The sequence below is a fragment of the Marmota monax genome, unplaced genomic scaffold, assembly GCF_021218885.2.
Source record: "Marmota monax isolate L192 unplaced genomic scaffold, Marmota_monax_Labrador192_F-V1.1 WCK01_AAM20220418_F8-fsc00116, whole genome shotgun sequence".
NCBI classification, from domain to species: Eukaryota; Metazoa; Chordata; class Mammalia; order Rodentia; family Sciuridae; genus Marmota; species Marmota monax.
Window position 1 is genome coordinate 1108093 of NW_026695220.1, and position 21466 is coordinate 1129558.

Consider the following 21466-nt stretch of genomic DNA (forward strand, 5'->3'; position numbering starts at 1 on the left):
TAGCACTAGCAAGTCTGTTTGCATCATTCCTCAAATATTAACCAGTAAATGAGCTTTGCCAGAAAATAATAATGAGGGGGAAACATCAAAGAACAATAGTGGTCCTCCCAATCAGCAACCTTTCTTTAGGTCGTCAGTAATCTTCCTTTAGCTATACAGGAACCAGAAACTCTTGGTGACCTGTGGACAACATCCAAACCATGTCAAAAGAATTGATTACTCAGCTGGGCACGTGGTGGCGCAAGCCTGTAAGCCCAGCGATTCAGGAGGCTGAGGCAGGAGGATCACAAGTTTGAGGCCAGCCTAAGCAAAAATAAGGGGCTGGGGATATGCTCAGTTGGTACAGTGCTTGCTTTGTATGCACAAGGCCCTGAGTTCAATCCCCAGCATCTCAAAAAAAAAAAAAAATAAATAAATAAAAAGGGCTGGTGATTTGGTTCAGTGTAAATTGCCCTGAAGTTAGATCCCCAGTACAAAAGCAACCAAACAATAACAACAACAAAACCCCCACTACCACCAAAATTACCTCCCCATTGATTACTCCACGAATTAAAAGACCATTTCAGTGTCCACTTGGCTGTGGGTAAAACTGGACTCCCTGCATTTGCACGTATGACCACTAAATGGAATGTGGGTGAAAGGCCTCTCCCTTTTCCACCTGCCAGTTTATTGCCAATAAAGCTTTCTTCTCCCATTCCTGTTATTGTCTTAGCCTATGGGAGCCAGACTTTTCACGTTTACAACCAAGTGGAGAACCTCCTCCACATCCTACGCGATCTTCCTGCACTTCATCCAACAGAATCCAGTCTTGCCCAGGGCTTTGCCCAGCTATGGCTGATGTCTGCTAGGTGGAGCGCATGCGCGGCATTGAGGGCTCCTTGTTAGCTCTTTTCCACCCAAGCGGTGGGGGAGCGGTTTCAAGGCCAATGGGAACTACAATTCCCACCATCCTGTGCGGTGCGGGGAGGGCAGACCCGGAGTGTACTAAAGAGGCTCCGGGGTATAGCGGGCCTGTGAGGACCGCTGCTCTTTTCCTAGTGGTTTGCGTCTCGTGCTGCCTGCGGCGTCAGCTGCGTCAGCGCTCACGCAGGGGCGGGTCAGGGTGGTGCAGGGCGGGAAGGGAAGTCGTGGCGGAGGCGGCAGTGGGGACAGCAGTGGCTGCTGCAGCGGCGGCGGCAGGGACAGCAGTAGTGGTGGTGCTGTCAAGCTGTTGGAGAAATGGGAGACCCAGGGTCGGAGGTGAGTAGCAGAGCCTTGGGCCTTTGCGTTCTGGGAGCCGAACCGCGGAGGGTTTCGAGATTGGTGGGTTGAGGCCTGTGCTCGGCCGCAGCCTCGGGGCGCTGCGCCTCAGCATCTAGGGCGGAGCGGGGCCTTGGGGCCTGCTGCTTGCGTGCGCCGGGAACCGGCGGCAACAATGGCCGCCCGGCCGCCCCCGGCCCCTGAACTGGCCCCGAGTTCCTGCTGCCGCCGCTCTGCCCCGGGAGCCCAGCGATGGCTGAAGTCAGGATTGCCCTTGGGTAGCGAGCTTGCATCCCTGCTCCTGGAGTAGGTGGGGACCTTCTGAGCCCTGGTCACTCCTTTTCGAGGGCCATTCACTACAGCTGCACGACGCCTTAGCAAAACCGAGCTCCCTCGACTCAGTTCTTCGTGGCGTTTGCGTGCGTTTGTGCTCAGTTTCCGTCCAAGCTTTTGTCTCAGTCGTCCTTTTTGGAAAAATCTCTCCCTACAAGTGTGTGGCTGAATAGATAAGCATGTTTTGGCTTATTTTTGTAGATAATAGAATCTGCCCCTCCAGCTGGGCCTGAGGCATCTGAATCAACAACGGATGAAAACGAAGATGACATTCAGTTTGTTAGTGTAAGTAGCTACTGATAATCGGGCTTTTCATTCAACGAATAGTAAGGATGTCTTCTGGGTGGTGGACACTTGGGATATGGTGTAGGATAAGGAGCTTACCAGGAAAGGTATCTGAGCCACCACAATAGTCATCACAAAGAGCATGGCCTATTGAACGTGTTGGGCTCTTATTGAGGCCTCCGATGCCCTCATTTGGATCCATTTTATGCTTACTCTAGACAAAATTCTGGTCTCTGTAAACTTACAGACTGTGTGATTTTAAATGGGGGCAAGAATGCCTTCTCAAAGGTGACACACAGGACTAGGAGGGAGGGCTAATGGCAGAGAGGTGGAAAACAAGGTGTGTAGGAACTCAGCTTGAGGACTTCACTAACCTCTGAGATCATCATGTTACAGCATAGTGCAACAATTGCACATAATGAATCCTGCATCACCAGGAGCATGCTATCTTTTCTGTTTTTGTCCTTTGCCACAGGCAGTAGTTTTCAAGTGTTAGGAAGTAGAAACTTTCAAATTCTTGAGCCCAACTCCAGATTTACTGAGTCAGAAAGAAATTCAAAGTCGGGCTTAGGAATCTCCATTTTTGAACAAGTTCAGGACATTTGGCTCTCTGAACACAATAAAGCTTTGATGTGGGAAAAACAGCATGTGGTGTATTTTGGGTGATTTTTATCTGTAGCTGTTAAGTTTTTACAGTGACTCTGCTTAAAGCTATAGAGAATCCTTCCCCATACTCTCTTTTGGAATGAAATAGTTGTAGTTTTTATAATTTTTCTTTGTACATCTGTTGTGTATTTGTGGATGTTGTTGGCCAACTATATAAAAGTGGTTATTGAACAATATTTTCCCCAACATTGGGCCATTGTAGTGAACTGTTGTTGTATGGTGTTTTAATATTTGTTGTGAAGGGACTCCTTTCCAAGATTGTTTTCTTGACTTTGTTCCCCATTGCCAGTGCCCATTGTACTATATCATTTTTGTCTAGAACTTTAAGAATTTGGGGTGAGTGCATTATATCCTGCTACTTTCTTCACTCTGTACTGAAGTATTTTTTGTTGGGGCAGGATGCTGGAGATGGAACCTAGGGCTTGGGCACTCTAAGCATGGGCTGAAGTATGTTTTGTTTTTTGGTGCTGAGGATTGAACCTAGGGGTACTTTACCATTGAGCTACATCCCACTCCATCCTCCTTTTTTTTATGGAGTCAGGGTCTTGCTAAGTTATTTAGAGCCTTGCTAAATTGGTGAGCCTGGCCTTGAACTTGTGATCCTTCTGCCTCAGTCTCCAGAGTTGCTGGGATTACTGGTATGTAGTAATTCGCCTGGCTAAAGTAAGTTCGATAATAGGATTTTATGGGTTCTTAGTCACACATTTCCATTTTTTTGGAATCTGTATATTTGTGAACAAACTATTTACTTTGATGTCTCATGCAAATAAAATTAGGAATAATACTCTGAAGTTTTGAAAAACAGACATATAAAAATAAGGTTCAAAGAATAAATTTTTTTTTGTACCCTGTGAATGAAGAGTTGCATTATAGCTTGTAACTAGTTATTATAGGGTTTTGTTTAGCTTAAACGTAGTCTTTTAGTTTAAATTTTATTTTAAAATAGAAAGTTACTAATATCTTTGCAGGAAGAATAAAGAATGTACAGTATATTGAACTTGATACTCTCTCTCTCTTTCTCCAGATAAAGATTCAGTGATTTGACTGCTCTAAATGGAAAATGAATTACATGTTTTAAGTGTGGTTAGAATACTAGAAGAAACCTATTAAAATACATTTCTTTGTGTTTAAGTGGTAATGCTTAAATGACAACCATACCTTAATAATTAAATTTCAGAGGCAGAATCTTGTACTTTTTTCTGTAACCCAGTTATACACTTGAGTCCTCCATGTAATGTTTAATCCAGCAATGATGAAAAATAGTTACCTGCTTGAGTTCTTAAGATAGCAAAAAGTGCATTATGTGATCACTTCTTGATACTCTGGTTTGGATTTCTTAGCCTCGTTCAAATCTAATTTTCCCACCTTGAATTTACAAGGTGGCACAGCAGACTTTCTGTGGTTTGCAAAATACTGAACCTGAAGCCAAATACAATATACAGATGTGGGGATATGAAAATGAGCCCATTCATTTAAATTGTGTTGAAATACATTGAGATGTTGCCAGTTCAGTAAGTGTACTTATTTGATTGATTTTTACAAGGCCAATATACCCGTTTGAACAGTGCCCAAATGAAGAATGGTATTCTAACAAAATTTTTTCATTTAGATCTGTTACTTGCATTTTCTGTGTAGTAATAATGCTTCTTTTATTCAACCACCAACTTTGTGTCTTTCTTTGAAACAGTAGGTCTTTTCTGATTTGCTTCCAAATAAACTGTTCAGCTAATAGCTGTTGTTTCTTTTGCCACTATAAATATAAAGGTATAAAAATTGCTGAGGGAACCTATTGTAAGCTTCATAACAGCACAGAAGATGTCAGTTTTAGTCAGGATTATTGATTTATATAAGCTCATTGAAAATGTGGGAATAATCAATAATGTCAAGACAGAATTTCATAAATAACTTGAGGGGCCTGTAGTTAAAAGTAAATACTAATACAAGGGATTTTTGCAAAAAGTGAGGTTATCTTTTGCTGATTTCTTGCATTGTAATTCACTTATTAAACAAAAGTAGTGTTGCAGTTCATAGTGCATAGCTGTGAGTGAAGTACCTTAGACCTAAATAGATTAATTGGAAATATATTCTACCCTTAAATATCAATATTTTAGTGGAGGTGATGAGATAGGAGAATTAAGTAAATAACTCAAAGTGATAGTAGAAAGATGTTTTATAAAGAGTACTTAGTGCTTTAAAAATGATTTTTAAAAGATTTTACAGTTTGTCACTGTAGCATAGGTGGTAGTTTATTGTATATTTAATGGTTATTTGTATACATTTAAAAGGGCAATTTGGAAAGTGGGTAAACAGGATTATGTGTGCTTGGAGGATGAAATATTTTTGTTTTTAAAGTGGGGCCAATGATACAGAACTTGAGTGCTGGACCAAATTTAAATTATAAAGTAGACAACTGGGAGCCATTTGAAATCTTGAACTGGGTAGGGCTGCGGAAGTAAAATAAGCCCCTACTTTCCTATATGGAATAAACAACAACACATTATTTAGGGTTTTAGGTTAGGTTTTTACTTTTACACTTAAATCATAGTCCTTGTTTTAGAGAATTCTTTGTTTGAATTAAACTAGTTTTTTCTGTAGGCCATATTTTAATGTATTAATCTCTCTTTCCAAGTAGAAAATTGGTGTTTGCACTCTGAGAATCAAGTTTTCTAATTACAGGAATGAAAACTTTTTTTTTTTTTTTGTTAAAAGTATATTTTTAAAAATTACAATGTTAGTTAAACTGTGTTCCTCAAATGTTTTGTCATGCTTGTACATGTGCCTCTACTGCTAACTTGTATGGCATTAGAAGTTGAATCCTTATTGGTATCAGAGGGTATGAGGATGATTTATTAGTTAATAGCATAAATTCAAATAAAAAATAGCTGGAGTTGCTAAGGATAAAATCATAAATATAGAGATTTTTTTCCTTGGTATTTGCATTATAGGCATTACTTTTTGGGTATTAGTAGTAGTTTATGTTTGGTCAGTGTTATAATATTCAAAAATGGGGGCAATAGCAGGTAGTCCCTTTTTTCTTATTGAAGGAAAAGAAAATATGTTGTCTTGGAAACAAGTAATAATCATTGGTTTAAAAATAGGATTATACTTTCAAATGTCTCAGAATTATAGTGAACACAGAACCAGTTATGCGTTTAGATAACCATGTGTACCTCAATAAGTTTTATCCTCTTTTAAATGGGATAATTCAGAATCTCACTTTTAAAGCGGTTGAGAGGATTGGGATGAGATAATGTGCATGAAGTTTATTACAGTGCTTGATACAGGGCTTAGTAAATGTTATTTAGTAGTAAAATAAACGGAGGACTGAATATTTGATAAGTTTATGGTGGAAGTTTTGTGAATTTATAGTGAAAATTAACTAGAGAATAATGTATCTATGTATAAACTTGTCTTTCCTTTTTCATTTAGCCTATGCATTGTTTGTGTTTCCTTTCTCATTCTACATTTGTAAATCAGTAATTATTTGTTGAGTGAACGGATATTCTAATTCACAATTTTGATTTTTTAAAATTTCGATTCTTTTATTTTTCTGTCTTAATTACTATGAATTGTATGGAATTGTCTTTTATAGTTTGAAAATGGTTCATTCTAGTAAATTTCTGATAGTGGTCTCACTGTCCCTGCTCTTGGTCTTTCTTCTATTTCTGCATTTTTAAAAGTATGTTTTGTTGTTGAGGCTGTTTTGTGATATTGAGGATTGAACTCATGGCCTTGCATGTGCTAGGCAAACACTCTTATAAGAGTTACACCCCGAGCCCCTTGTAGCTACTTTTTGGTCTGATTTGTGACCATTTTTTTCCCTTATTACATTTTTTTTTTCTTGCCTCTTTGACTTTGCCTTATGTCTTATTACCTTTTGTCTCCCTTTTTTCTTTATCTACTTTCTGTTCATGGAAATTCTGCCCTTGCCTCTGTATTTCTGGCTACTTGGGGACTTTCTTCTTTACTACTTACTCTAATGAAAGGTCCTAAATCACATTTCTTGAGAGGAAATGATGTGAATGGGAAAAGTGTTACATTTTATCTCCTGCTTCTTTCTTGAGTTGAAAATATGATTTTGACTTAATATCAGGGTTAGGTTTTAGACTTTTTAAAAATTTTTATTTCTTACATACATGACAATAGTGGAATGCATTACAATCATAATTATCCATTCACAGCACAATTTTTCGTAACTCTGTGTATAAAGTATGTTCATGCCAAATAGGTTTTAGTCTTAAGACAGGTAATGTAGCTTTATTGACCATATATTTGAGAATATCTGTTCTCCTGTTCTTTTCTTCTGTTCTCCTTGCCTTTCCTTTCCTTTTTCTTTTACTTCTCTTTCTCTTTTTCATCTTTACAACTTTGAGCAAAAATTCTCATTCTTAATTGCAGTTCCCTGCCTAGAAGTTTTGCCCATTGATTTTCTCTTAGTGTCTGGATCACTGCCCAAAAGGTTAGCAGTTTTCCAGTTGGGCAGAACTCATAGCCTAGGAAGAAAAAAGCCATCTTGCTGCTTTTCGGGGGAAAAAAAAAAAAGAATCATTAACTAGATATCTAGTCAGCAGCTGTCTCCATTTTAAGAAATCTTTTTCTCTCAGCCATATTTTTCTCCCATGTTCCTTTTTTTTGTTCCTTCCTAAATTTCTTGAAAGAATAATCTTTACTAATGATCCTTTCTACCTCATTCTCTTCTTACTTTTTCTACATTCTCTCTGGTTTCTGTGCTCATTATTTTATTTAGCATTGCTATCTGAAAGACATTTAAAAATGTACTGTTGCCAAATTTAGTGATATCTTCTTGGAACTTAATGTTTCTGGCCACGTTTAGCATTGATTATTATTCATTGAAGCAATATCACAGTTTCAATTTAGTTCTAGAGTTTAGTAGTATTTTAGGGGAGCAGCTTCCAAATATCTTATTTGCAGGTATGTTCATATCCCAGGTTATAAGCCTGCATTTGCAGCTGTTTGCCAGATACCTCTGTGTACCACTGGTATTTCAGTCAATATGTCTAAAAAAAAAACCCATCAGCTTTCTGTTCATGCATTGTGGATTTATATTAATGGCATTAGTATTCTGGCCACTGGAGCTTAAAACCTCTTTGACTCTTTGGTTTTTATTTTGTATTTAATAGCCAGTCCTCTTCCCCCCCCCCCCCCTTGTGTTACTCATAGTCTCTTCTATATCTGTTCCATCATTTCTTACCATCACCACTGTTCTGTATTATTATGTACCTGTAGCTCTCTGTTATCTATTTGGCTTTGCCTATGATTCCTACTATTCTATGAGATTAATCTTCCTGAAGCACAGCTCATAAGTATTTTGCTCTTTTCCCTATAGAATAGAACATAGGTTTTTAAGCTTGACATTCAAAGCCTGGTCTATGAAAATGTCAGCATGAATGGAAAGAATCTGGGTTTGATGTTTAAATCTGTTGGATTGGGAGATGAAACTAAGCTGTTGGTCAAAGATATCTCCATATTTCGACTGTCTTTTTTTTTTTCTTGTGTGGTGCTGAGGATTGACAGGGCCTTGCAAATGTAAGGCAGGTGCTTTACCACTGAGCTATATCACCATTCCTTGAGCTTGGATATCTTAACGGACTGTTGATACCCATCCCAACTAAGAAACATTGGATTGCAGTGTTTGTGTCTTTTTTGCACTATTCTTGTATTTATTTTCCTTTTTACAAGCAATTTTTATGGCCTTAATACTCTGTAGGAGTTTAGGCTCTTTTTTTAAGTCCTATCATCATTTTTTATTTACACACACTGAATATTTTCCTGTTTCTTTTGTTCTAGTTATTTCTGCTACCCACAAGGCTTCCTCTTCAGAGCCAATCCCAACTGAAAAAGTAAAAACAATAATAAAAAAGTCATTGTTTAAAATGCTATTTTGGTTTAAGTAACTGTTCATGACTGGTAAATTTACTCAATTCTTTTATAGGAAGGACCATTAAGACCTGTTCTTGAATACATTGATCTGGTCAGCAGCGATGATGAAGAACCTAGCACCTCTCATAGTGATGTAAGTATATTACATTTGATTTGCATTTTTTAAAATCAGTGATGGCTGTGTTTAGGAACTATTGTGCCTTAGAGAATGGCCCATTTCTGTTAAAATGGGCCTTAATAGGTAGTCTAGAAGTCTTTTGTTAAGAACATCTCCTACTCCAATTTTGTTCCGTTATCTCACTGAGGATGTGAAAAGTTAAAATGGTTCTAGGAAGTTCTAAGCCCTAGAAATGATATATAATAAAAGGAAAATATAATAACAGCTGTGGTTTTGTGGCTCCTCTTGCCTTTTTTCTTTTCTGTGCTTTCCTCTGGTGCCCTGTAGAACTGGATCCCTTTCTTCCAAAACTGTGGCCACAGAAAACTTGTTTTATCTCATAAGAAAGGATATCCGAAGATCCTTTAGGAAATAATGTGGGAAGGGGTTTATAGTTCGTGTATAACTTTAGTCTACATCCCTTTTAACCTCCTCTTTCCCCCATGTATTTGAAATTATTCATCCTAACTGACTTGCTAGTTGTGGGTTTGATCATTAAATCAGTACTTTCTTACTCTGAAAATTAAATTAATTGAATTCCTTTGTCATAGTCTTGCCTTTGATTTGACTTTGCCTTAGCCCAAAATTTTAGGGCTGTTTCTTGATGGATTAGAGAACTCCTAACACTTGCTCATAGTGGCCAGAAAGCTTCTTGCTCTGTGATAAAGGGGGTTGAGACTTGGACTTGGAATCAAAATACCTGAGTTTGAGAGCCAGCTTTACTCCTTACTAATTCTGTGAGTTTGTATCAATTAAGAAACCTTTTAGCCTCAGTTGTGTTTGTTTTTTAATTAGATGAAAATAGTACCTACCTCACAGGGTTGTTGTGAGGAAGAAATAAGGTAACAACTATGTAAGCTCCTTCAAACTAGAAACCATGAAGTAGGAACATACAACTGGAAAGTTTTGAAAATTCATGGAAAGTGAATGACCAAAAATTTTTAAACGGGCTTAAAAATGACTAATAAGGGAGTTTTAGAACAACTTTTTTCTTCTTGGTGAGACATTCCTCAAGTTTTCTCTGCCATCATTAGCTCACACTTACTGACTTATATATGTTCAGTGGGGTTTTTCTTTTATTAATTGTTGTTACCTGGTCTCATCATTCTGTCAACACAGGACCAAGCAACAAGCCAGGGTAGCACCACTTTGAATTTAGCATATGTTTACCTTCTGCTTTTTAATAGCCAGAGCTCCATATTAATGCCCAAAGTTCATATTGGGGCTTGGGGTAGTGAAGCTTGTGGATTTGACTTCTGTTACCTCTTTACTGACCTGTAGTGGATATGTCTTTCATTTTTATTTATAATAATTTAAAAATTGATTCTACTTACTGGACATGCATCTCTGCACTTGAAAGTTAACATATTAAAAGCATATTTTTTTTCTTCCTTGGTTTTTTGTTCATGTGGATAACCCAGAGAATGCCTGAATCTAAGGTGCCATCCTCTGAGAATCATCGCCCAGAAATGTGCTCTAGCTGCAATGTTCTTCTTCCCATTGGAGACAGCAGCTCCTCCTCTGGGAGTTGTGCCAACAGTCCACAAAAGACAGTTTCTCAACCTTCTGCTGTTGAGAACCCATTGGAGAAACAGAAAAATGATCAAAATCATTCAGATATTAAGATCTCTGAGACAGAGGCACTTAAATCATCACAAAATTATCAGACTCTGCCTTCATCTCCACCTCTGGTCTCCCAAGAGTCTTTGGCCTCTTCTGAGGACAAAGAAGATTTACCTTTAGAATCTTCTTCAGCTTCACAACATGGACAGGATGCCATCCTCTATCTCCAGACACAAGTAGCTGAGATGTCCAGAGTGATACGTGATCTGCAGTCCCGGAGCTGTTTTAGATTTCATCATTCTAGGCCAAGTGAGAATTCCTCAGTTCCTTGGGACATCTCCACCTCTAAGGAAGAAAATTTATCCACAGTTGAAGAAGAAACTGATTGCAAATCCCCATCAGCAGATGACAAAGGGCAGCCAACTGACCCCACCCAATCCAGTTTCACAGGTCTTCTGAAGAGAATGGAACAAAGAGGTGTTATAAAGAGGGTAACCTTACAATCTGAAGCAGAATCCTGTGAAGGGAAACCTGATTGTGTGACCTCTAAAAAACGCTTGGTTCCTCCCTTGCATCCTCTTTTGAGAATTGCCACCACTGAAGTTTTTAAGGACCCTGCTGATTGCCATCCTTCTTCCTTCATGGGACACAGGGTGTATCCTGTGGCCAAGGATACCTCTCCTTTCCAACCAAATCCACCAGCTGAGGGCCCCATTGTAGAAGCACTGGAGCACAGCAAAAGAGGAAATACAACATCTCCTCTAGATTCTACCTCAAAAGAAATGGAGATCATGGGTTGTAGGTTCTACCATGCTGCCTCCATTGCAGCTCGAGCTGCTAGCTACATGGCCTATATGACTCAGTATCAGCGTAAACTCTGGGAAGACATGGAGGATCTGGTTCATGATCCTGAGTTTGATCGTGGAAAAGCAAGGTGTATAATATCTGATGGTATGGACGCAGGTCTTTGGCAACTTTGTACTACTAGGGACATAATGGATTCTGTAGTTAGAGTTATGGCCATGGCAATTGATTACAGGAGGCAAGCCTGGCTCCGACTTACATCTCTCACTAAGAAAACCCAGGAAAAGATCTCACACTTACCCTTTGATGGTACTTCCCTTTTTGGACAAGATGTGAATGCTGTTGTTGCAGAAGAAAACAGTATTAAAGAAAATGACTATAGGGATCACAGTAAATACTACAACCAGCATCGATACTTTTATAGTCATGATCAGAAAGCACATTATCACAATAGAGGATACTCCAAAGGAGATTGGTACAAACCTCGAAACCACCCCTATAGATACAGAAAAAAGGGAGAATCTCCAGAACGCCATGGGTACAAGAATTAATAACCTGTTCATGTTCAGCAGAATACTCATCCAAGATTCTAACTATCTCACTTGCCCCACCCCCAACTCAAAACGGGATCTACAGGTAGGAGGTCATTGCAAAATGGAATTCGTGTCTGGAATGATGACAGCTAATGTTTGAATTTTTGACTTTTGGAATGAGTATATGATAAAGACTGATTTTATTGGCCAAGTTAGCAGTGGAGACTTTCCTGTAAAGAGGGTTGGACAAGGTTTATCCATTATTTCTGGTCCAAAATATGTCCAGAGGAGGGCACTCAGGAATCTGAATCCTCTTGTGATTAAAAGAAAATGTATAGATTTGTTCCTCAGGAAAATCTTGTTGGTGAGAACTAGCAGATTTTGGATATGGAAACAATCTACTTACTATTAGATCTCTGTTTACTAAGACCAGAGGTAAATCCTTCATTTTTAGGTCATCTGTGCTTCCTTGTTCAGGCTTCAGCTTGGTAGATCTTCATGAAATGTCAAATTTGTTACAGTCTCTGGGTCAAGATTATCACCTCACCAAGAATTTATACTCCTATCAAGCTCTATGAGACTTCAGAACTGGCCACCAAGCTATGTGCCAACTGGAATTCAAATAAAATTTTGCTGAATCCTGTTTGCTTCCAGTTGGAATGGCTAGATGTCACAGCTGGGAAGAGACTTTCCTACTTGTAATATCACTGTAGAAATTTTCACAGTAACTTTTCATCGACACTGATGGCCATCATACCATCACCATTCATTCATAAAGCTACATGTGAGACAGTTCTTTGTTGTCATCAATCCTAGTAGTCTTTGACCTATCAAGCTCTTATGTCAACAAGCTGTGAGACTCAGTCATAGAGGTCTTTCTATAATCTGGGCCTTTCACTAAGGATGACCTTCTTAAACCTGTCTTCTAAAAAGTTAATTCCTTTGAATTTGATAATGTGTCACACATTAAATGCAGTAAAGACATGCACATCAGTGCCCTGGAAATAAAGGATATTTATTATTTTCATAATCAAGGCATGCAAGTCTGAACTCTCTTAAGAGTAAAAATTCTAAACATGCCTGACAATCTGGTCCCCTTATCAAAATGAAGAGATACCATCAATCTTGATTTTGTTGAGAAATCCTCAAGGTTTAAAGTGTCTCTATCTTGAAGAGAACAAGCTGCATAGCTCTGTTTTTGGATATTTAAATGATAATATCTGCTAATGATTTCTTGAAAGACTGAAATTGAGACAGAGATGTGTCTTGGTTTATTGGTCACCTAGTCTAGACTCACTATAAGAGATGACTTGTGTTTTTGCTCCCAATAATAATTTTCCACTCTACTGGAACTGACAGCAGATACCTCAATTATATGTTCCACAGTATCTTCTCTTCAATCTCAAGGCAATGGCTGTATCGTATACCAGCCTTTAGATCTTTTGTCTTCACAGAGTGACTTTGGGAATGGAGTAAATATAAGTTTGAGGGGTCTGAATACATTACCACCTAGTGTTAATTTGCTTGGAAGCCAAAAAAAAAAAAAAAAAAAAAAAAAAATTTCCAGGGGTTGGGGGTACAAACTACAATCTGTAATTTCTTGGTTTGTTAAACATATGTGTTTTTTTATCTGCTTGACCAAGGTGTTTTGGATACTGTTAATGGAATTTAGCACTATTTTACGAGTTTATGTGGTTTCTCTTTCTTCATGCCATAGATCCTGCACAGTAGTGATTGGCATTTTGTGATGTCCCACTTTTTAATAGTTTATTATTGGAAGTTCATTCTTCTTCCTCATCATAATCATATTTAGCACTCTTGTTTTATCTGCCTTTCTTCCTCTTAGTGTTTGTGTCATAGAGGTTAAAGGCATAAATTTCCCTACTAGGAAGAAGTTAATTTGTCAGATAATTTTAGGATACTGTATTGGTCCTGTTTGTCCCTTTTGTAGATTAAACCTAAACTAGTCTTGATACAGATTTAGCAAATTTAGCCAAGTTGTATCTAGAATCAATATTTACCTTTTCTGTATTTTTCAAAGTTTACATCCACTTCTTTAAATCCATGCTAATGCTCAGTTTGAAACTGTCTGTCAAATTGAACTCTAGAAGAACATTGATTACTGAAAAGAAATAAGGGCCAAGAAATCAGACACAGATTTTTGTAGCTATATAGAGTGTGTTGTACCAGTGAAGAAGTCTTGTGTCCTTGACACTGACATTGTAGTTTTCTTTGGTGAAAGAACTAACCACTGGGATGTCATTGGAGACAGAGACCTTAAAAGATTTTATGTGGCTGCACAAAGTGTTCCTGACTGTTTAAGCCTACTTCACACTATTCTGTTCCTACTTTTCCCTTTTTCCCTGAATTAGATGGTATGTCACAAACTTGATGATTTTTGAGATACCCATACTTTCCAAAAACTAAACCAAAATAAATGATACTTGCAGATGCGATTCTCTGAAACTGCTTTGGCTTTTCAATTTTACATGCTTCTACTTTTTCTTCCCCTTTTAAACAGTGATTAAGGAGAAAAATATGTATATATACACACACAAATATATATAACCTAGCACCTTAACCATTTTTTAAGTTAACTATATTCACGTTGTTGTACAGCTCTTCCTTTCTTAAATATTTTTAAAACACATAGGCAACATCGCTATTATGTTCCTTTTGTGATATTTATGTTGCTCAATAATAAAGTGAAAATAACATTACTTAACCACTTCAATTGATAAGCTCAAGTGTTTCCAGAGAATTGAATATTTTGAAAGTGAAAAGGTATTGGGAATCATCAAATGGGTGACTAAATAGGAAACTTAATGAAGGTATCAGACAGTTGAATGGGGATGAGGACAGAATGCAGGAGGATGGGCATAGCTTTTAGTTCTAGATTTGTTTCTTGACTGTAGAAGAAACAATATCCCAGTGTCCTTAGCCCATTTATCTTTTTTAAAAAATTCTTTTTAAAAAATCTCTGGCATACTTGAATGATGATGGTGTTATAAAACTAAAAGTGGGTACTTTGTCAGGAAGACAACCCCAATAGAATATAGAGTTCATAATTAGGTAGTATTCATATTGTGCCTGCCGTGTGCAGAGCCTGGGACAGAATTCTCTATTAGCTTAACATCTGATTTGAAATGCCTCTAGTTTTTTTTCAGGAGGCCTTGAAATAGTTGCAAGTTTAATGATTTGGTATTCTCAAAATGGATGTGTCTAATGATCCTTTTTCTTCAAAATGTTATTCTTGACTAGACATAAAATGTATATGGAGACAATATGATTTCTTATAGTTACTGTGTATAGAGAAATACTATTTCCATTAATTGTTATATGAAGTGCCTTTTTAAATTTCACATTTATGTTTAAAAGTTAAATTTTGAAGTCTTACATATATTGCTGGTGATATTTATGTGAATTTTGTATGGTGATTTAATTTTTTGGTTTATTATCTGTAAAATTGCACTATCTAAATGTACTCTCCTTCTGACTGGTTGTTTTCTCTTAGCACTGTTGATTAATTTCAGAAGGTTGTGGAGTATACTTCCCTCCCCCTTATTTAATTAACGTCACAGAAGTTATTTTTTAGTTTTTAGTGATTTGCCCAGTTTTCTAGGCATTAAGGCAGCTTTGTTTTCTCTCTTTGTGTTCTGGATTTTCTGATTGAATCATTTGTCTCCTATCTAACCTTGTTAGCCATGGTAACACAGCTTATATGTGATAAGTGAATGTTCACTTGGTTAGAAAAAGCAAGGATATTTTTTAAAAAGCAGTAAATTTGCCAACACTTTACACACACACAACATATATACATACATACATATATATATATATTTTAGATGTATGACAGCTTCCTTATCAGTGTAATTACATTATATTTAAATTTTTTTTAAATGGAGTGGCAGCTTCTTTATCAGTATAATTCATTTATTTACTTAGCCCTCAAAATGTCTTTTTGAGGGAAACAAACTCTTTCAGGCTACTTGGATACTGTAGAGTACTCTATATTAGGACTACATTAATAATTTATATTGGACAACACTAATAATTTACTGAAGTGTACCTAAGTGACCTGATTGATAATGTCTTTAAAGGGCCTGACACATCCAGGATAACCTCTCAGGTATTGTAAACAGTGAGGTTGAAAAAGACAAACTTCAGAATCCCTTCTAAATGTAAAGTTGGGTACTGATATGGATGATTATAGGGTTAAATGACAAGTTTATTATTCTTTAAGATATAATTAATTGGGATTCTGATGAAGGTTTGAAATTACAGATTAGATATTTTTAGAAGATTGCAATAACTGAAAACTTTTTTTTTAAATGCAAGGCATATTTTGCCCCAGTTTTTGCACTGTTTTGTGTTCCATTATCTTTTGAAATTTACTTTTATGTACTTAATGTTAGTAGCTATTGTTGTCACATATGCATGTCATTTATTTGGCCAAATCTATTCTATATGGTGTTTAGTACATACACAAACCAACCAGTTCTTTTCTAGTTAAGAAAATATACAGATGGAAGTTATCAGTAAACTGATGACGATTACTATACTGAATGCAAATCTTGCAGTTATTTTTTTCCAATTACAGTAAGCTATGTAAACCATTAAAATATGTCCCTTCCTGTATGGATGATGATAACATTGTTTTATTAAATCTTTTTTTCTTATTAGTGAGATAATGTTTTTGTACTTTGTCTTTTTATTTGCTTTACTGTATTGTAATGAAAGCTTTTTTATAGTAATGCTTGATAACATTGAGATATCTTATTACTGGAAATTATGTTTGCTTCCTGTGAGATATATCCACGTGTGGTCATAGTCCAGTCATGTCCTTATAATGTTAGCATATTACTTATTTTATTCTTTGTATTGATCTTTTCTTCATCTTTATACTATTCTTCTCTTTAAAAGGATGTCCGATCTCTTCTTAATCTCTTTGATGTAGATTATATTTTTTAATTCTACCAGTGTACAGTAGCCAGATTTTGATGTGGCTTTGTATTTGTATACCTAAATACGATGTCTTAGGCTTTATTGTAAGAGATTTTCTAATTTTCCATAATGCTTTTTTTAAAAAAACAAAACAAAAACAAACATATAACCAGTTCAGTCTCAAAGTGTTTTTTGGTTATTTTCATCAATTTTTAATGCGTTCTTTTTTAATGGCAGGCAGTGTTTTCTCATTTCTACATATTCACACAAATGTATTACTTATGGTCAAATTTATTTGAAAAATTTGAAGTGCATTGCCATGGATTCTTGATATATTGTATATTACAGTTCTCTGGTTTTCTCTAGGTCTCGAGGGTTTTACTGTTTTCACTGAGGTAACTTTCAAGTGGCTTATTGGATAGATTTTCAGATGACTTATGAAGAGTTCAGAGTTCTTAAGTTTCTTTTGGAACTTTGACTATCTCTCAAGTGGTCTTGTTTTCTAATATTCTTTGAGTATATTCCTTGGTAAAAGTGAAAGGAACTGTTTTGTATTTAGTGATAATTTTAAAAATTCTACTTTGACCTTAAAGGCTTCAGGTGTTGCTATGTAATAGGTCTCTTACTAGTCTTTTTATGAGACTAATTTCCACATGCTATTTTTTCCCCATAAGCTATCATATGCTTTCTTTTTTCTTTCATTACCCAGAAGAATGGCGCCATTATAGTGTTCAGTTTTAAGGTCTATAAATAGACCTCTTTTTAACTCCCACTTTTATCTGTGATGGTTCCCTAGTTTGATTTATAATGTAGTTATGTGTTACATAACAATCATGTTGTGGTTCCTTTGTCTTTTAATTATTTAGGCAGTAGTGATGTGGATAATGAAATAAAAACATCCCAGCTCATTAAACACAGTTTGAAGTTTTCAATTCCTTTTTTTAAAAAATGTTTTAATTGCATTAAGTAAGTTCTTGCTAATAAGTGTGCAACCCATTCCTTTCTGTATTGGGTAAGAATATAGTTAATATGTTAGTCTATTTTATATTCTTAGCATGGAATTGCCTGTGTTGACATTTCTGTAATGGCTTATAACAACTCCCATGTATTCTGAAACGTCATGGAACCACCTTGATAGCCTTGTGTCCAATCATCATCTTCCTACCTGAGAAGGAAGTAGAAGAAAAAAATCTACTTTAGTAGCACCTATATGTTCTAAACATTCTTGAGATAGAAATTCATCCTTATTTTGCAGTCATTGAGCAACTGTCTCGAGTGTTGTAACTGAGCTTTAATGTACACTTCTTCCAGAGTGTCCCTTAAGCACTGTGCTAGGCTGCCTCTATGTGTTTTTCAAGGCCCTAGACAAGTTTTACCTCTTTGATAAATGCTAACTTTTTTCTTCCTTGAACTTTGTGTTTATTGGTATACTCCCACTCCTCATAACTTGATGTCTTTAGTCAGGAACCCTGTTCTCTGACTTCTGTTTTACTTATTGCTTATTTGTATTTCATTCATTTTTAGACTTTACCATTTGAATCATAATTCCTGTTTTTTTTACTTTGGTCTGTGTTTTTTGTTTGCTGCACTCATTTTGTTTCAGATATATACTGAAAATTTCTTTACTGACATCTTGAGGATATTGGCTTAATGGAAAGAAGATGGAATGGTGCAAATCATGTGGTGTTTGAGTACCTAAGGCCTTGGTCTCAGTAGTAACAAGTCACTTCTTATGCCTTCGTTTTTCTACTCTCAAATGAGGTGATACCTGGAAGTACTTTGAAAACATTTAATCTTAATACAGATTTTCTTTTATAAGTCATTGTGCTATTCTTCTCTACATCCTTAGATTTCTTATAACTGAGGGATGATATTGGATATGGATAATTATATACATTTATAAACATATTTAATAGCATGTGATTGTTCATTTTATGCTATATGATCATGTTCCTCATGTTTACATTTTAAGGCTATATTACAAGCCTAATAATGGACTAAGTCTCTTTTCTGAAGTAGAAGCTAAGAAATGCTTGTGTTAAACAATAAGAATAATAAAGGAGAATGGAGAATGAAGAGCTTGTGTGCATAGGTATGCATATATGATTTTTGATGGATGTTATTTTGTAGTTATGTTGGAAACAGTCATCTTTTCATTTGTCAGACTCCTTTTTCAGCACCTACCTATATATGGAAGGTCTGGGAATACTGAGGGTTAGTAAGACAGTATATTCTCTTAAGAGAAGCAAATAATAAGAGGTAGTGGAAACTGCTTTATTTAGAGGAAAACCTGTGGTGGAGTATGAACAAAAGAAAGGGTCAGATAGAGGAGTCAGGGAAGCTTTTCTTTCTTAATAATGCTTGAGCTGAGTTTTGGGGGATGGTTAGTAAAGAGTTAGTTGATCCAGTGGAGAAGCAGAAGCCAGGCATTAAGATAGAGGGATTATTGTATGCGAAGATGGAAAACATCATGAGGTGTGTCTGGTTTCAGAATTATAAGAAATAGCCTTTAGGAGGATAGAAATGAAGGAAATTAAGCTGAGGAGAAGGGATAAATTATCCATGTGAATGTATTGGTTCCTGCAAGGATACTGTTTGTACTTGTAAGGTTATAGAAGTAGTTTGTCTAGGACTTGGTTTGTATCATAGTCATTCACAGCCACAGAACAGCTTATTCGTTTTTTTCCTGAACTGAACCTAAGGAGAACTCTTAACAGTGTACTTCTGCCCCTGGGGCAGCTTAAATAATGAGAGAAAATTAAGACATTGGTAGAGTGTAACTTTGAAGATGGACAGGATAACTCTGCATAAGTGGAATATGGCATACCTTGTGAATACAGTTAAACACTTCAGTCAGCTGGCAGCATCTCCCTCAGTATAGCCAAATGTGGCCAGTTTCTCTCTGTGTTGATATATGGATAATTTCTGGGTGAACTTGGAAAAAATGAAGATAGTTATAAGAAGGATACTGCATTGACATTTTCCTGGAGTTGAGTTGTAGCAACTGTGAACCTTATGCCAGTGGTTCTCTCCAGCAGCTCCCAAACACATTTTGTCAACTGTTTGCTTTTTCTCCTTTCTTTCCTTGCTATTGTTGCCCCTTTCATGTTTTCTTCCCTATATTGTTTTTGTTTTTTTTCCTTTTTACCCTCCCTGTGCAGGAGGCAGTGCAGTGCAGTGGCACTCAGGGTTAAAAAGTAAATCCTCTTTGTCACAGTGTCATACTGAGAGATATTAAGAAATTCTCTTAAGTTCCAAAGTTGTACTCTTTTTTGTTGTTGATATTGATGGAGGATCAAAGTCATTTTCTTAGGATTTTTACAGAAAGATTGGCAGTTTGATTATCAGAATATAGGAATCTTGTTTAACAGGTTTGGTGGTATTCAGTTAAGCTTTCTTAACTGAATAAAGTACTTTACAGATTGGGGTATATCTGTATGTATGTTTTTCACTCTGTTCACATAAAACAGATGTTCTATGTACTTTGTATTTGTAAACAATAAATAGTAAAGGGTGGGGAAAGGAGATTGCTTTGTAAAAAGAGAGTGTCTTGGTTCAAAAACTTTGCTGCTGGATATGGTAAATAAATATTGTACTGCTTTGCTGTGTTTATCTCTTGTTTTGTCTGTATTTGGATATAAAATTCTTGTGAAAAACTGTTGACCTTCACATCATTATTTGGGGTTATGTTGGTTACAAGAGTAAACACAGTGTTTGGGAGTGCAAATTTCACACCAAACAAGGGACTGAAGCTTTAGAATGGGCAATTAATAAATAGGCTTTGAAATTTGTAATGCATTTATTTTAGGAATTCTTTTCAAAAGAAGTACCTGGTCATGTGGATGACAGGATGATTTGTAAAGCAAATTCCTTACATTTTTTGCAGTTGGTTGCTATTTTGGATTTCCTTTGAATTCAGTTTTCCTTACAAAGAAGATAAAGTTGAGGGAGGAAATAGTCATTCTCTGCCTAGTTACTGCTAGCTGATATTCCTTTCACTCAATCCCGTGCCCATTACAGATTTCTTCTTTCCTTGCTACTGGCTTTTTCAGAGTTCCAAAATTGCCTTTGGTAAGTCAGATAGGAAACTTGGTTTGTTGTGGTCACTTCTTTGGGTAATAGTTTTGCGAAGTACATTTTTCCTATGTTCTGTCACCTGTGTAGTAGGTGGAGTAGAATTATTCTATTTTTCAGGAAGATCCTGTGGATATATTCATACTTCTATTAAAATAATTATGAAAGGCTGGTTGTGGTAGTGCATGCCTGTAAATTGAGCCACTGAAGAGGCAGAGGGTAGAGGATTGACAGTTTTGAGACCAGGGTGGGCAACTAGGTGAGATCTTGTCTCAAAATTGAAAAAAGGCTAGGAATATAGGTTAGTGGTAGAGCACTTGCCTAGCATGCATGAGTCCCTGGCTTCAGTCCTACCACACACATACACACACAAAAAGGTAATTTTGTGGGCTGGGGTTGTGGCCCTGGGTTTGATCCTCAGCACCACATAAAAATAAAATAAAGGTATTTTAAAAAGGAAATTTTGTAAGAAATGTAAAATGTAATCATTTTCATTAAGAACTAAAATGCTTTTAGAGGAGAATATTAATGATTTAAAAATATACCAGGGCTGGGGATGTGGCTCAAGCGGTAGCGTGCTTGCCTGGCATTTTTAAAAAAATAAAAATAAATAAAAATATACCGTCTGTTCACTTAAAAAGCCACCACTAATACAGTGCTACAAGTTACAAAATGATTTCAGTATTGTTTTTTATAGAAATCGCTTTGCAAAAGCAGAATCACTCTTTTTTAAAAAAATTTTTTTTGAGAGAGAGAGTTTTTAATATTTATTTTTTAGTTTTTTCAGCGGACACAGCATCTTTGTTTGTATGTGGTGCTGAGGATCAAACCCGGGCCGCACGCATGCCAGGCGAGCTCGCTACCACTTGAGCCACATCCCCAGCCCCCAGAATCACTCTTATTATGTATTTCCTTTGAGCTGATATTGGCAAATATTTCTAAAGTAACTGAAAAAAGTGACTTAGGG

At 36.5% G+C, this 21466-nt stretch overlaps 1 protein-coding gene across 22 annotated transcripts in view; it reads left to right on the plus strand.

Annotated features, from left to right (window-relative positions):
* The first annotated feature begins 1106 nt into the window (after window positions 1–1106).
* Window positions 1107–21466, plus strand: part of Znf451 (zinc finger protein 451) — a 93290-nt gene continuing 72930 nt past the window's right edge. For 21 of the 22 annotated variants that reach the window (XR_009225728.1, XR_009225730.1, XR_009225731.1 and 18 more), the window contains exons 1-3: window positions 1107–1239; window positions 1774–1857; window positions 8477–8557. Coding sequence is in view for 8 of the 22 variants with exons in the window: in XM_046432550.2 (XP_046288506.1) it covers window positions 1219–1239; window positions 1774–1857; window positions 8477–8557 (186 nt within the window). In the remaining 14 variants the exon portion in view is untranslated. Of the gene's footprint in view, window positions 1240–1773; window positions 1858–8476; window positions 8558–10002; window positions 20038–21466 lie in introns of those variants that run through there. The other variant, XM_046432552.2, reaches the window with a different exon arrangement.